A 12,446-nucleotide genomic window follows, 5' to 3' on the forward strand; every position below is an offset into this window, starting at 1 on the left:
GTGATCCATTTGATCAAATGCACCTAAAAGAGGTGAAAGGGTCTCGAGTTGTGCTATATTAATGGTATGTCTCAACAGTGGAACAAAATGATTCTTCATATGTTTTTATAAATAAAATAAAGAAGTAAATTTCTGTTCTGCCAGAACCTTGTAGTCCTTGTAATGAGTAAATAGAATCAATCTTAAAATGCAATATACATGCTATATTCTGTTGCCACAACTGTTAGCCATGCACTCCAGCAATGTGCCCTTTTCCATCTACAGTCCCATTTAATTTAGTCGCAAACCATTTAACCATTTAAGGAGAAAGCAAGCATGCTCTTGTCAGATGAGGAGAAAACTGCAGTTGTCAGTCTACATTCAAACTGTCTTGTAGAAAAGTAACACTGCACAACAGTCAGAATGCATTATGTTGTTCTGCTTTTCTTCAGCTGGGACAGAGTTGATGGGAAGATGAACTGAGCGAATGCAACGACAATACTGGAGAAACACCTTTGACCACAGTTTTTTTATTATTATTATTATTGTTGTAAAAATTTATTATTATATTTTATCGTTGCAAACTCTGTGAATCTATATTCAGTTTTACTTTGGCCCACTCTTGCAGTCAGATAAGGGGCTCATTTCAGGCCCTGTATGAGACCTCATCCAAGCCAAATTATTTATTTCATAAATAATGTAGCTTACTAGTCACTGATATGTCTGATATAGCCGACTGCATCCCCATAGATGAAGACATGCACGAGGTTCATTCAAACACCAAAGTCAGTCTTGGGTCATTCTAAGGTAAAAATGGTCAGTCATCTATTCTCGTATTTATTTATGTGACAATATAACATTAAAGAAAAAAGAAAAAAAAATAGCTAGGTGTAAATAGTTTTTGAACTACATTTTTCATTTAAACTAAGCATAAATAAGACAGGCCTTATTCCAGTTTAATTTAGTGTTGTGATAACCAGCAGGGGACAGAAAGGCAGTGTCCTGTTTGTCTCTGCAGTTACATAACAATAATGGTGTGATGAGGAGAACAGAGACTGTGATCAGAGAGGGCAGGAGAGGAGGAGGGGAGCAGGCGGAGAACATTGGAGGAAAAAATAGTTTCTATTCATCCTCTCAGTGGGACACAGAGTCCTGCTTCTACTCAGTCGCTCACACAAAGACAGTCATTCTTAGCACATACAGAGGCCCTGGGCGTCATAAAGAAAATCTAACAAAACAATGCAGTGACGTGGATTTGTGCGATTTTTCTGACGTACCACTAAATAAAGGGTCATGGTCATCATGACCTGTACACAATTAATTGCAATTTAAATCATTCTTAAAAGAACTTGGTAAGGTACCATTTTAATCAAAATGACTTCCAACTTTTGTTGAACTGTCGAATCAAACTCTGTAAATCAAAGTGTTCTTTTAATTAGTCAGAGTTAACAGAAACATTCGTTTAGTTCTTATGCTGTGCACAACCTCGAGGAGCGCTCACTCCCCATCATAAGTAATAGAAAAGTAGTTGGATGCAGGATTCCCCCAGGGCTAATGCGCCCTGGGTAGTGAGCCATGTCATCCATCTTAAAACAGACACTTTTTACCTTTTTATAGAACAACATAGTTTATTTCTAGGTCGTTTGCTATGCTGTAAATATTTTTTAGGGGATTTTCTATCCTCCTAAAAACAAGCACCACACCCACAGTGTCAGTGACATCACATAATTGGAGTTCTTGATTTTTTTTTTTTTTATTCAAATTTTCAAGGTGTTTTGTTTCCATGATTGCACAAAAGTGTTCAAATAATATTTGATAATCCTGACTGGATTATAGAGAAATGTTGTTTTCAGTAACAAATGAAAGCAATTTTGAAAGAGGGCCAGGAAATGTGATGTGATGTAATAAATCAAACTATGAACAAATGTGTCACATTTTTTGTTTTGCTTTTTCTTCAACAAACTTTGTAAAACATTGTAATGTGTAGTGTCAAAATCAAAACCCATGTCATAACTCAGCTCTGCTTTTATTGTCAATATACATTTTTTAGTAAGAAAAATACACCTCTGAATACTGTGCATAACAGTTACTGCAAAATATTACATAACTTGTGGTCATGTGAATAATTTTATCTTATCACTTAAATGTTTTCTTCCTTGTTTATGATTGCTCCTCTTAGAACTACGTGTGGTCTCTGCTGCAACTCTTCCTTCTTAACACAAGGTGGCGGTAAATGATTGTCCTATTTTTTTCTCTTTCTCCACAGAAACAGCTCAAAACATTTGAATATTACGCAAAATGCAATGTTCCTTGTTAGTCATGTAAGAAAGTGAAACTCCTGCGTCATATAAACTCATCACACATCGTAATATAATTCAAGATTTTGTTTCGAGTAATTGTGATTATTATAGACTACAGATAATGAAAATCCAAGAATTAGTGTTTCAGAAAGTTAGAATACTTTGAAAATGGTAATTATTGGAAACTCAATGGTACCACACCCCAATCAACTAACTCAAAACACCTGCGAAGGTTTCCTGAGCCTTTAAGCGATTCTATCATGGGAAAGACTGCTGACTTGACAGAAGACAAGAAGGGAAAGTCACAAAAGGTGAAAAAGCAGGTTGTTCTCAAAGTTCTGTGTCTGAGCATATTAGCACAAAATTGAGTGGAGGGGAGGAATCGGGTAGGAAAAGATGCACCAGCAGAGAGGAAATGTTTCAGATGAAAGTGAATTCTGCATTTCATTTGGAACGTAAAGTCTGTTAGAGTGGAGGCACAGAATCTAAAGTGCTTGAAGTCCAGTTTGAAGTTTCCATATCCAGTGATGGTTTGGGGTACCATGCCGTCTGCTGGTGTTGGTCCCCTGTGTTTTTTGAATGTTCAGACCCCGCAGTCAATGCAACAGTCTAATTCTGGAGTGTTTCATGCTTCCCTCTGCTGACAAGCTGCATGAGATGATGATTTTATTTTCCAGCAGGACTTGGCACGGTCCACACTGCCAAAAATACCTAAAGCTGGACCACTGACCACAGTGTTCTTGTTCTTCAATGGCCCACAAACTCCCCTGACCTAAACCTCAGAAAATCTGTGGGCTGTTGCCAGGAAGACTATGAGAGATTTCAAAACCAATGAGGTAGTTGACCTATGCCATTGTACACTGATGCAGTAATTTATGCAAGAGGACACACAAACAAGTATTAAGTCCATAAATGTATATAATGAGTTAAAGCTAGTTTTCAAAATCCTGACATTTGTGATGAATAATAGTTATTTTTGATTGGTCTACTGTGACATGAGGGAATTAATTTTGGGTTTTCTTTAACTGAATGTTGTAATCATTAAAACTGCACACACAAAAAAATGCTAGAAATAATATTCTCTGTGTAATTAACCTCTTTAAAATGACTGCTTCACTTTCTGAAATGGCTGCCAACAAATATTGCACTTCTACGCAATATACATTTTTTTTTATATGTACTTGTATGTTACTTTCCACCTCTTGTTGGATAAGAGCTACCAAACTGGCTGATTTTCTCTCTATAGCACTTTATGAAAAATATTGTTTGTGCATCAACAGTTTTGGTGTAATTGTGTGTTGGTGTTTTTAACTGATTTCAATTGAGCTGGGAGCTGTAATAAAACACTGTTCCATAATATATTTTCTCAAAGATACTTAAATAAAATAGATGTTTTGACAAGACAATCCCTCTGTGGTGACTGTCTGAGATCAAAACCCAGCAGCATAAATCCCCGTTATGTAATAGAGCCCATTAAACTGAGCTCATCACAATAATGATACTGTACAGTAGATTATCTAACTATGTTGAAGCATGCAGTTTCAATGTCAGTAGCTGTTTGAATCCTGACAGTAGTACCCTACCAATTAAACTGAATCATTCAGTTTAATTGCGTTATATACTGTATAATGCACACAAAAACAAAGGTTAGAGCATAACCCATTCTGATTTGAAAGTTCTTCAGTGATGCTTTTTCTATTCCAATAAATAATGTATAGCAGCAGTTTCAGTGCAAAGAAAGAAAAAAAATGTATTTGAGTTAAGCAGACAACACAAATGGCCTAGCAAATGGCCTTTAGTGAAAGAGACAAAACCAGGAGATGACTTTTTCAAGTGAATCCAGAGTCAAGATGGAACCAAAATGACTCCATGAAGTTACAAATACTGAACTAGCAAATTGGTGTTGCTTAATCAACATGTGCAAATAAATATTACTCATAACATGAGTAATAAGTATTTTGTATGGATGCCAACAAAATACTTAATACTTCCTGCATTGGGAAAAATCAAAATGAAACCAACAGTGGTCCGAGTATTACATCATGGGGAACGCCGCTGCTTTTTATGTGGTCACACATTTTTACAGATTTTAACTTCTGTTCTGTATATAGGAGGGAAACCAGTCAGATTAAAGCAGTGTATCTACAGAGCACTGCTTACTGACTTATAGGATGTAGGTAACCTCCAATTCTGTGCTGCAAAAAATAAAGAACGTAGAGATTTTTTTTTTTCAAAATAGGCCACATGAGTCACACTTTTTGCAGTGAGTAATTTTTCACTAGGACAAATAATGACTAGTTTAGTCTGATAAGTCTGCAGCTGGGGGAATACATTTTGTGGTTTAGTCCTACGATTTCGAAATGAAAGTACAAATGTAACTAAAATTGAAAGTGCAAAACATTCCAAAAAAATGTGACACGATGCCAATCACTTATTCTCAGAAGACTGGATAAAGTGCAGTGACGGTGCTGATGCAGCTCATGTTTTCACCCACCTACATGGCCATCCAATTACTGCACTGAAAATGTCTTGCAAACGCAGCGATTTTCTATTGTTTCTCATGCCCCAAAAGCAACTGGGATCTATTGGGCTCTGTAACTGGGAGATTATGTCAATGAGAGGCATGTCGGGGTATTTTTCATCCACAATTAGTGAAATATGCTGGTTGCGTTGTGGAAGCATTTGTTGATTGGTTTACCGCGTTTCCTCCCCATGGTCTCACAATGAGGTTTGGGCCACTGTGAGGTCCTAAATCTTACCACATCAAATGAGGCGATTTCAAAAGCAAAACAAAGGGATCTTTTGTCTTGCTAAAGAAAGGCTTCTGTTTTCAGCAGGATCAATGCAAACTTTTTCTTACACAAAAGGTGGAAAAACGTTTCTAACGTTACCCCACCTCTTCATAACTTCAACAGTGTAATGATTATCCTAAGTGCCCGAGTAGAAGGAAAAATGTACTTCTTCATCCAGAAGAGTTCTTCAACTTCAAAACACGGAAGTTGCGCTGCGAACAGTGTGACGACAGTGAGTTGCATGCCCTAATGGTCCCATTTGTGACCTCAATGGCCTCATACATGTGATTGTTCTGACCTCAACTCATAACCCCATGACGTCTTATGATGGTCAGAACTGAAGACGCCTTTAGAATGAGAGTTGAAACTTCTTCAAGAAAAAAGAAAAGTCAATTTGTCCTCGACTTACGGGCTCCTGAGTGAGAATTTGCATCAGTATGTGGAAGAAGTAAGATAAATACACCAAAAATATATATTGAAATTATTTTCTTTTTAAAACATAGATTTTTAGCTTTAGAGAAATCTAAAAACCTTTCTCCACTTTGTATCTGAACACTAGCATGTTAGGCTAAAGACTTTGTGTGTATCTTTAGAGATGTGACTTAAAGATGTTTGATATGCTTATTTTTTAAAAATGCATATCAAACATGCATTTTAATCAGCGGTTCTCAAGTTTGTTGTATGACTACAACCTCATCTTAACAGGCAACAACAGTGTGCTGCAAAAATGATTTAGATTTTTTCTGTTTGCTGTGTTAATGTCTTCTATTACATCCTTCAAACACCCAAGCTGTGCCAATGGATAAGAATTTTTGCTGTTTTTGTGTGTGTGTGTAATAGCTAAATTCATTCGAATGTCTCGTTTTCCATAATACGCATGGATTTATTTATTTTTTATTTAAATTTTTTCCCGGCTTTGTGTGTTCTTCTCACAACGGTGGCGACAGAGCTTCAGAAATGCGATTCGCCTCGTCTTTCAATGCATCCCATTATCTGGGCGGGGAGAGGGGGAGAGAGATAGTGACCATAGCCACCACATTGCTTCCCTCTTCTCAGACACAGTTGCTCTGAAGCAGGAACCGGTTGGTTTGTGCTCTCCGCGCAAAGAAATCCTAAAGAAATGAGAGGACAACAACAAAACGGAGTAGTTTGAAAATCTGCTTCACAAACTGGGGTTTTTGTTTTGCGTTTTTGCAGCTTTAAGGCTCATCTTCCTCCGCTTCGTCCTGTTGCTCTGCAAGCTCTCATTGTAGGAGGAGGACTGGTCTCCCTTTTGTGTTGCTCTGCGGCTGTTTATTCAACTTCTGCCTCCCTAATTCGGCATAGAGGAGGTGGTTTACTTCAGCTTTTCATTGTGTCGTCCTAAACGGAATGAATGACAAAAACAAAGGAGGTTGATGTCCATAACTCTCCGACTCACCTCTCCTTCGCCTCGCCAAAGGAACGGAGACTTCATCTCCGGCAGAAGATGGAAAGCGGAGGCGGGACGGAGAGCTCGGACGGCGGCCAGGCGCAGCACGCGGTGCCCGGTCAGCCGCAGCAGCACCCCGGGGCTGAAACGGCGGCACAGCCCGCTCGCACGGGCGAGAAGAAGAAGATAAACCGGGCACCGTCTCCGGCGAGACCGAAGGACGTGCCCGGCTGGTCGCTCACAAAAATCCGCGGAGGGATCGGGAGCACGACCCTGAGCGTCAAGCCCGGAGCTATCCATCTGGGCAGCCGCATTTCCAGGCGCAGCCCTGTGGGCAGCCTCGCTGGAAAGGACGGTAAAGCCGAGAGGGGCGGTGGTAAAACAGTGGGAAAATCTTCGCTGCTGTCCAAGACGTCGGCGTCCAAAGCGGCAAAAAGCAACAGCGGCCGGAGGAAGGTGTCGGACGCCAGCACAGGCTCCGACGACCTATCCAAAGACTCTGGGTGCGCCGCGGGGAAGCTCTCCCCGACAGACAGCAGTTCCGAGCTTTCGGACTGCGCCTCCGAGGAAAACAAACTCTCAGCGGATGCTGGGAGCAGCGACGCCGAGTCGAGGAGCAGCCGCGGCGCAGAGGGAGAGAAGCCGCTCGGGAGCAGAGCTGGTCAGCGAGCAGCCGCCAAGAACACCTGCTCCACCGCGGAGAAGGATGAAAAGGATCGGCTGTTTCTGAGCGTGGAGACCGGGGAGGATAGCATTTCCCCGGGCGAGGAGCGGTCGGCCACCTCGTTTGACAGCAGGGTGCCTGCCAGCACATCCCTGGCGTTCTCAGACCTCACGGAGGAGTTTACCGATGGCATGCATGAGGAGTACCTCAGGGAAATAGAAGAGCTGAGATCTGAAAATGATTACCTCAAAGTAAGGAACATTCATCTTCTGTTTTCCTGTGGTTCCCTTAAACGCACGGACCGTATTAACACGCATCACTGTCAGACATAAATATTAAAAATCGCCTCATTTTACAATTAATAACTATAGGTTTTGCTGTTTTTCACTACATGCGGCGCACCATAAGCTGCTGACATTTCTTTGGTTAGCTCTGTTTTTTTTCCCCATGTGAAGATTGTTTTGGGAATCCCTCTCTGCGCATAATCTGTGAAGGATTGTTGTGACTAGACGTTAACAAAAGACCAAACAGATATGCTTTTCACCTCTTAAAGTGGAAGGAATGTAAATAATTTGAATAGTTGCATCTTGGGTTTGAAGCAGATTCTGCTTCACTGAATTACATTGCAAGTTTTTGTTGTTGGTAGTGATGGCCATATTTCATAATATACACTGGTTTAGCTGGAAACAATACAGCTTGTCAAATTTTGGTGCCACTCGATTACTTTCCTCTGTTCTCAAAACCTCCTCTTTTCTATTGCAATGACTGTGCAGGCACAAAATAGACCGAATTAATGGTGCATTCTTTTTGGTACTCTGAAATTGGATTTTCAGAAATCCCGATCACCTAGCAAAAACACAGAGCAGCTATAAATTCTAAATTGCATCTACAACGTGTAACACTATCCAACCCAGATCTGAGCTTTGACTTTCAGGATGAATCGAACCCAACAGTAAGCCTCCCATTCATCCTGGGAGTTAGCTTTTCCCCCTGAGCTTCATTGATTCATATTTTGATATCTGAACCTGCCCAGGAGGCATTCTGTTGCCTCTCTGCAAATCAGAGGCCCTTAAAGCCAAATGTCTTTGACTGTTTGCACTGACAAATAACAATAGCCCTTCTGTTCAGAATGAGGCACTAAACACACTGCATGTAGTGAAAAACACACAATCATAGGAAGAGATACAAGAAGGTGGTTTGTTCTGGTATTACAGGGTTTTATGTCATTTGCATTTGGGATTTTTTCCCTCTCTGAGAACACAAAAATTGCTTCGAGTTGTTGCAGTTTTTCTCATCAGCATTTTCCTTCTGTTTAGAAAAAAAGACTTAAATCGGTGCACTATTGGCACCTATGAGGCTACTCTGAAAACTTTCTATCTTTGAACAAAATCCTTTGGTCTGATGGAGCCAAAATTAATTTGAATGGCAGCTTGTGCAGGTTGAAAAGTTTGATTGTGATTTGTATTTAGTTACATATTAGAGACCTTAGACACAATAGCCTTGGAAGAACAGCCTAAAGTATTTGGGCTTACAGTAAACGATACAGTTTAGTGCCAATAGTCCATCTTTCAGGCACAATCTCTTTGGGAAACCTGCATTTAACTGATCCATTTCACACAAACACTGCGCTGCTGTTACTGCTGAAGAGTAGCATCCAGCATATTAAGTGAAATTGTTACGGTAGAACTAGCCTGATGATGTTATCAGTTTAAAAAACATAAATAAAAAATAAAAAACTGTTTCAGGTCTAACAGATTGCCTGTAGACAGCAGTGAAAAGCAACACAATTGAATCTACTGGTCAAGCCTGCCTTGAGATTGACTGATTAAGGGAAAGATCAATTAGGGAGCATGTCCCGAAGCTCTCGCAACGTCTGACCAGACAAGCCAGTAATTGTCAGAGATTGATTGGAAGCGATGACTGATCAGGAACACTTGCCTCTGTGTGTTTCTGGCTCTTTATGCCCAGGTAGTTCTAAAGGGAGCGTCTTATTCTTTTTTTTTTTTGTTTGTTTTAGCTTCATTTTTATTTTTTTATTTTATTTTTTAAAACTCAAACCAGGTTTCAGTTTCAGCCTAATCAGCCCTCAGTGAAAAGTGATTAGATAATTGACCATTTTGAAAATAACACTACATCACGATTTTAGTTGATTTCATCAACATATGTAGAGATTTTTCCCACAGTGTCTCTCTTTGTGCTGGACAAATGGAAATTCATTAGCAATGCATAGATGTTAATTAAATTCTTAGGACATTCATCTCGTCTTAGTATTAAAGTTAGAAAAAAAAAAAGTAAAGATGTCACCTTTTACATCCATTGCTATAATAGTAAAATGATCCATATTATCTGAATGTGGTACTGGACAGACTACTTGCCTTCTAACAGACATTTCTTTGCAATTTTTATTTGTGTAAGTGGAACACTAAAGCATAATGACACTCATGCGTTTCTCTCTTACTTAAAGCTACTCTTTGCGTCCTCTGAGTGCCGTTTTTCTCTGGCAGACTGCAGATTGAATATAGGCCATCGTGATTCAGAGCTACCTCTTTAGACCACAGCAAACACTCCTGGGAGGGCCTGCAGTCAAGTTAATCTGTCGTTGCAGCTGTGAGGAACACCTGCAAAGATCTAAACAACAAACTGTTTAAGGGTCAGATTAACAGACTGGAGCTAAATCCTTATTCTAAATCTTATTCGTGACTACCTTCTTTCCTTTAAGCCTCATTTGATGTTCATTGTCACTGTTTGACCTGGACTCTGCCTCTGTATTACTGCCTGAGCTTGTAGTGCTGCCTCTCTTTCGCTGTTGGTGATTAGTATAAATATCAGTCAACTTAAAAATCTTTTACATCTGCAGCGTGTTAAAAATACTACTTGCTACACACTTTACAGTGCCTTGCCATTTAGAACACACTCAGTGCAGTGTGTGTGGCAGGCAAACAACAGTTTCATTGTTTCTCCACATTTGGCTCCGTTTCTACTCTTCAAGTGTTTTTCCTTCCGCTTGAAGTTAAAGAGAAACCTTTCTGGGCTGTTTACGTGTTACTGTATCAGTATGTCTTTGCTACTCGTAGCTATCCCGCTGATTTGAAAAGTATATTTCCCCAGCCTTGACTTAATTTTTGAGAAATGTCTATCCTGTGACTACAGTTTCAGATCCAAGACGAGCATCAGTTTCCTAGTACAGACAGGAAACGGGTTTGAATTAGTGTGCTTGCACCATTACATCGTTTGACACTGAGATTTTATTTTAACTTCCTGGTAGGTAGGATTTTTTTTGTACTTGCTGTGACATGATTTATATGGATACTCTCAAATATTCTTATTGTCTACTTTGGGTAAATATGCCTTTTGGGTAAAAACTAAAATATAACAGGAATAAACTGCATCAGCAGTGTTGATGACACTTATTTAGTTTTTTTGGTGGGAGGAGGGGGTCACAGCCTGTCATATTTCACAACAGATAACCAGTTGATCTAACAAAGGGAACATGCAGACAATGTGAAAGATTGAAGCATGTTATGTTTGTCAGTATAAATTAAAGCATTATTTATGAAATTATAAAAAAATCATAACTTCAAATAAAAAATACAGCGATGTCTAATAGTTTGAGCAGGTTGATGGAGAAATGGAAGTAGGCGGTGGTGAAACTGCAGCACCAGAATTGACCCAAAGACTTTGGGTAAATGTCAGATTATTTTTATCTCCAAGGGTTCTTGTTTGAACAGCTAAAGGCACAAAAGAGCAATTTCTTGGTTTCCTGAGTCATTGGTTATCATGAACATAATCCTAAACTTGATTGAATAAATCTATTGCTTATGTATAACGTAAATCTTGACATGAATGTGATTAGAAAATCTTGGTTTTTAACCTGACATCTGAATTTGTGACAGGTTAACTCAACACTACAGCAGATGAACGCTAGCTTAACAGAGGACAGGTAGACTGGCTCTGTTTGAAGAAAATACCTCCTTGTCCACTACAAGTACTAAGCAAACAGGACAGAAAGTGGCTTTGTTTGAGGTTAATAAATGCTGTTCTGAATATTTCCCCACCTCAACAAAAAAAACATTTATTTATTTTTTTTGGCTACGTTGCATTTTGTAGTAAGCTAAGTTAGCAGCTCTTCTGCTGCAGTCTTACACAGACTCATTAGAACGTAAATAAAAAAGAAACCCTTTACTAATGATCTTAAATCATTTTACTTATAATTTAAGTACAATAAAACTGTTTAGGTTAGTATTAGAGAATGAATTTTCAGACAAGTTAGCTTGCAAACTGGAAATTGGCACCGAAATATACATTTCACTTTGCTTAGAATAACATTGACGTTTTGCCAGTTCCTGCATTTAAATTTTTACCCTGCAAGCAGCATAAAGAACTTGCTTGCATTCATACTGGAGAAAATAAATTGTGTGTACAGCAGCATGGAGTTGCCTAAGTTATCTTCAGTCCCTCTGTCATGGGACAAATGGTTCCTGCCTTCCTCATTTTTAAAACATGTATCACTTGTCGCAAATACTTTTAACAGGACACTGAATCATTCGTCATATCAAGAAATCTGAATGATACTCTTGCAACCTGAGAATGTTATGGAAAAGAAAAAATCATCAACTTTTAACTCAAAATACACAGAGCCTTGCTCAAGCATTCATGTTTATTGCTTTTTTCACATTTTGTCATGTTACAGCACCAAACCGCAAAATATTTAGAGGGGATTTATGTGATATTTCCAACAAAATATAAATAATTTAAATGAGGAAGAAAAATGATACATGGTTGAGACAAAAAAAACCCTTAAAAGTGTGGTGTGCATTTGTATTCAACCTTTCTGAGCCATTCACCTTATGCTGCAGTTGCAGCTTCAGGTTTTTGGGGCATTTGTTTCCACCAGCAGATTAAAAAAACCAGCATGCAAAAATGACAATGTTCAAGTCTTGCCACAGACAGTATCTGTTTGATTTTGGTCTTTGGACTTCAACTGGGTCTTGCTAACACATTAGTCTAAGCCTTCTAATTGAATCCCTTTTTTATACTGTTGTCTTCCTGGAAGGTGAACCTCTGTCTCCGTCTTAAGTCTATGCTGTCTCCAACAGTTTTTCTCCATGAATTTATCTACAACTGATTTCACATGAACTCTGACCGTCTTCCATATCCCACAGCATGATGCTGCAAGTGAAACATTTTAAAGCTGCAATGGTGTATTCAAGGTGGGGTGCTAGGTGGCCCTAAGTGGCAAAAGTTTGAATTTGACTTTCTTTTAAAAATGATTCTCCTTTCTCTCCAATCCAACCTGAGCG

The 12,446-nt window shown here is 39.2% G+C and overlaps 1 protein-coding gene across 2 annotated transcripts in view; it reads left to right on the top strand.

Annotated features, from left to right (window-relative positions):
- Positions 1-6,093: 6,093 nt before the first annotated feature.
- Positions 6,094-12,446, top strand: part of mtcl2 (microtubule crosslinking factor 2) — a 92,890-nt gene continuing 86,537 nt past the window's right edge. For both annotated transcript variants that reach the window (XM_017305798.1, XM_017305799.1), the window contains exon 1: positions 6,094-7,397. In XM_017305798.1, coding sequence (XP_017161287.1) covers positions 6,447-7,397 — 951 coding nt within the window. In that variant the 5' untranslated portion in view covers positions 6,094-6,446. The remainder of the gene's footprint in view (positions 7,398-12,446) is intronic.

This window comes from Poecilia reticulata, linkage group LG7 (assembly GCF_000633615.1).
Source record: "Poecilia reticulata strain Guanapo linkage group LG7, Guppy_female_1.0+MT, whole genome shotgun sequence".
Lineage (NCBI taxonomy): Eukaryota > Metazoa > Chordata > Actinopteri > Cyprinodontiformes > Poeciliidae > Poecilia > Poecilia reticulata.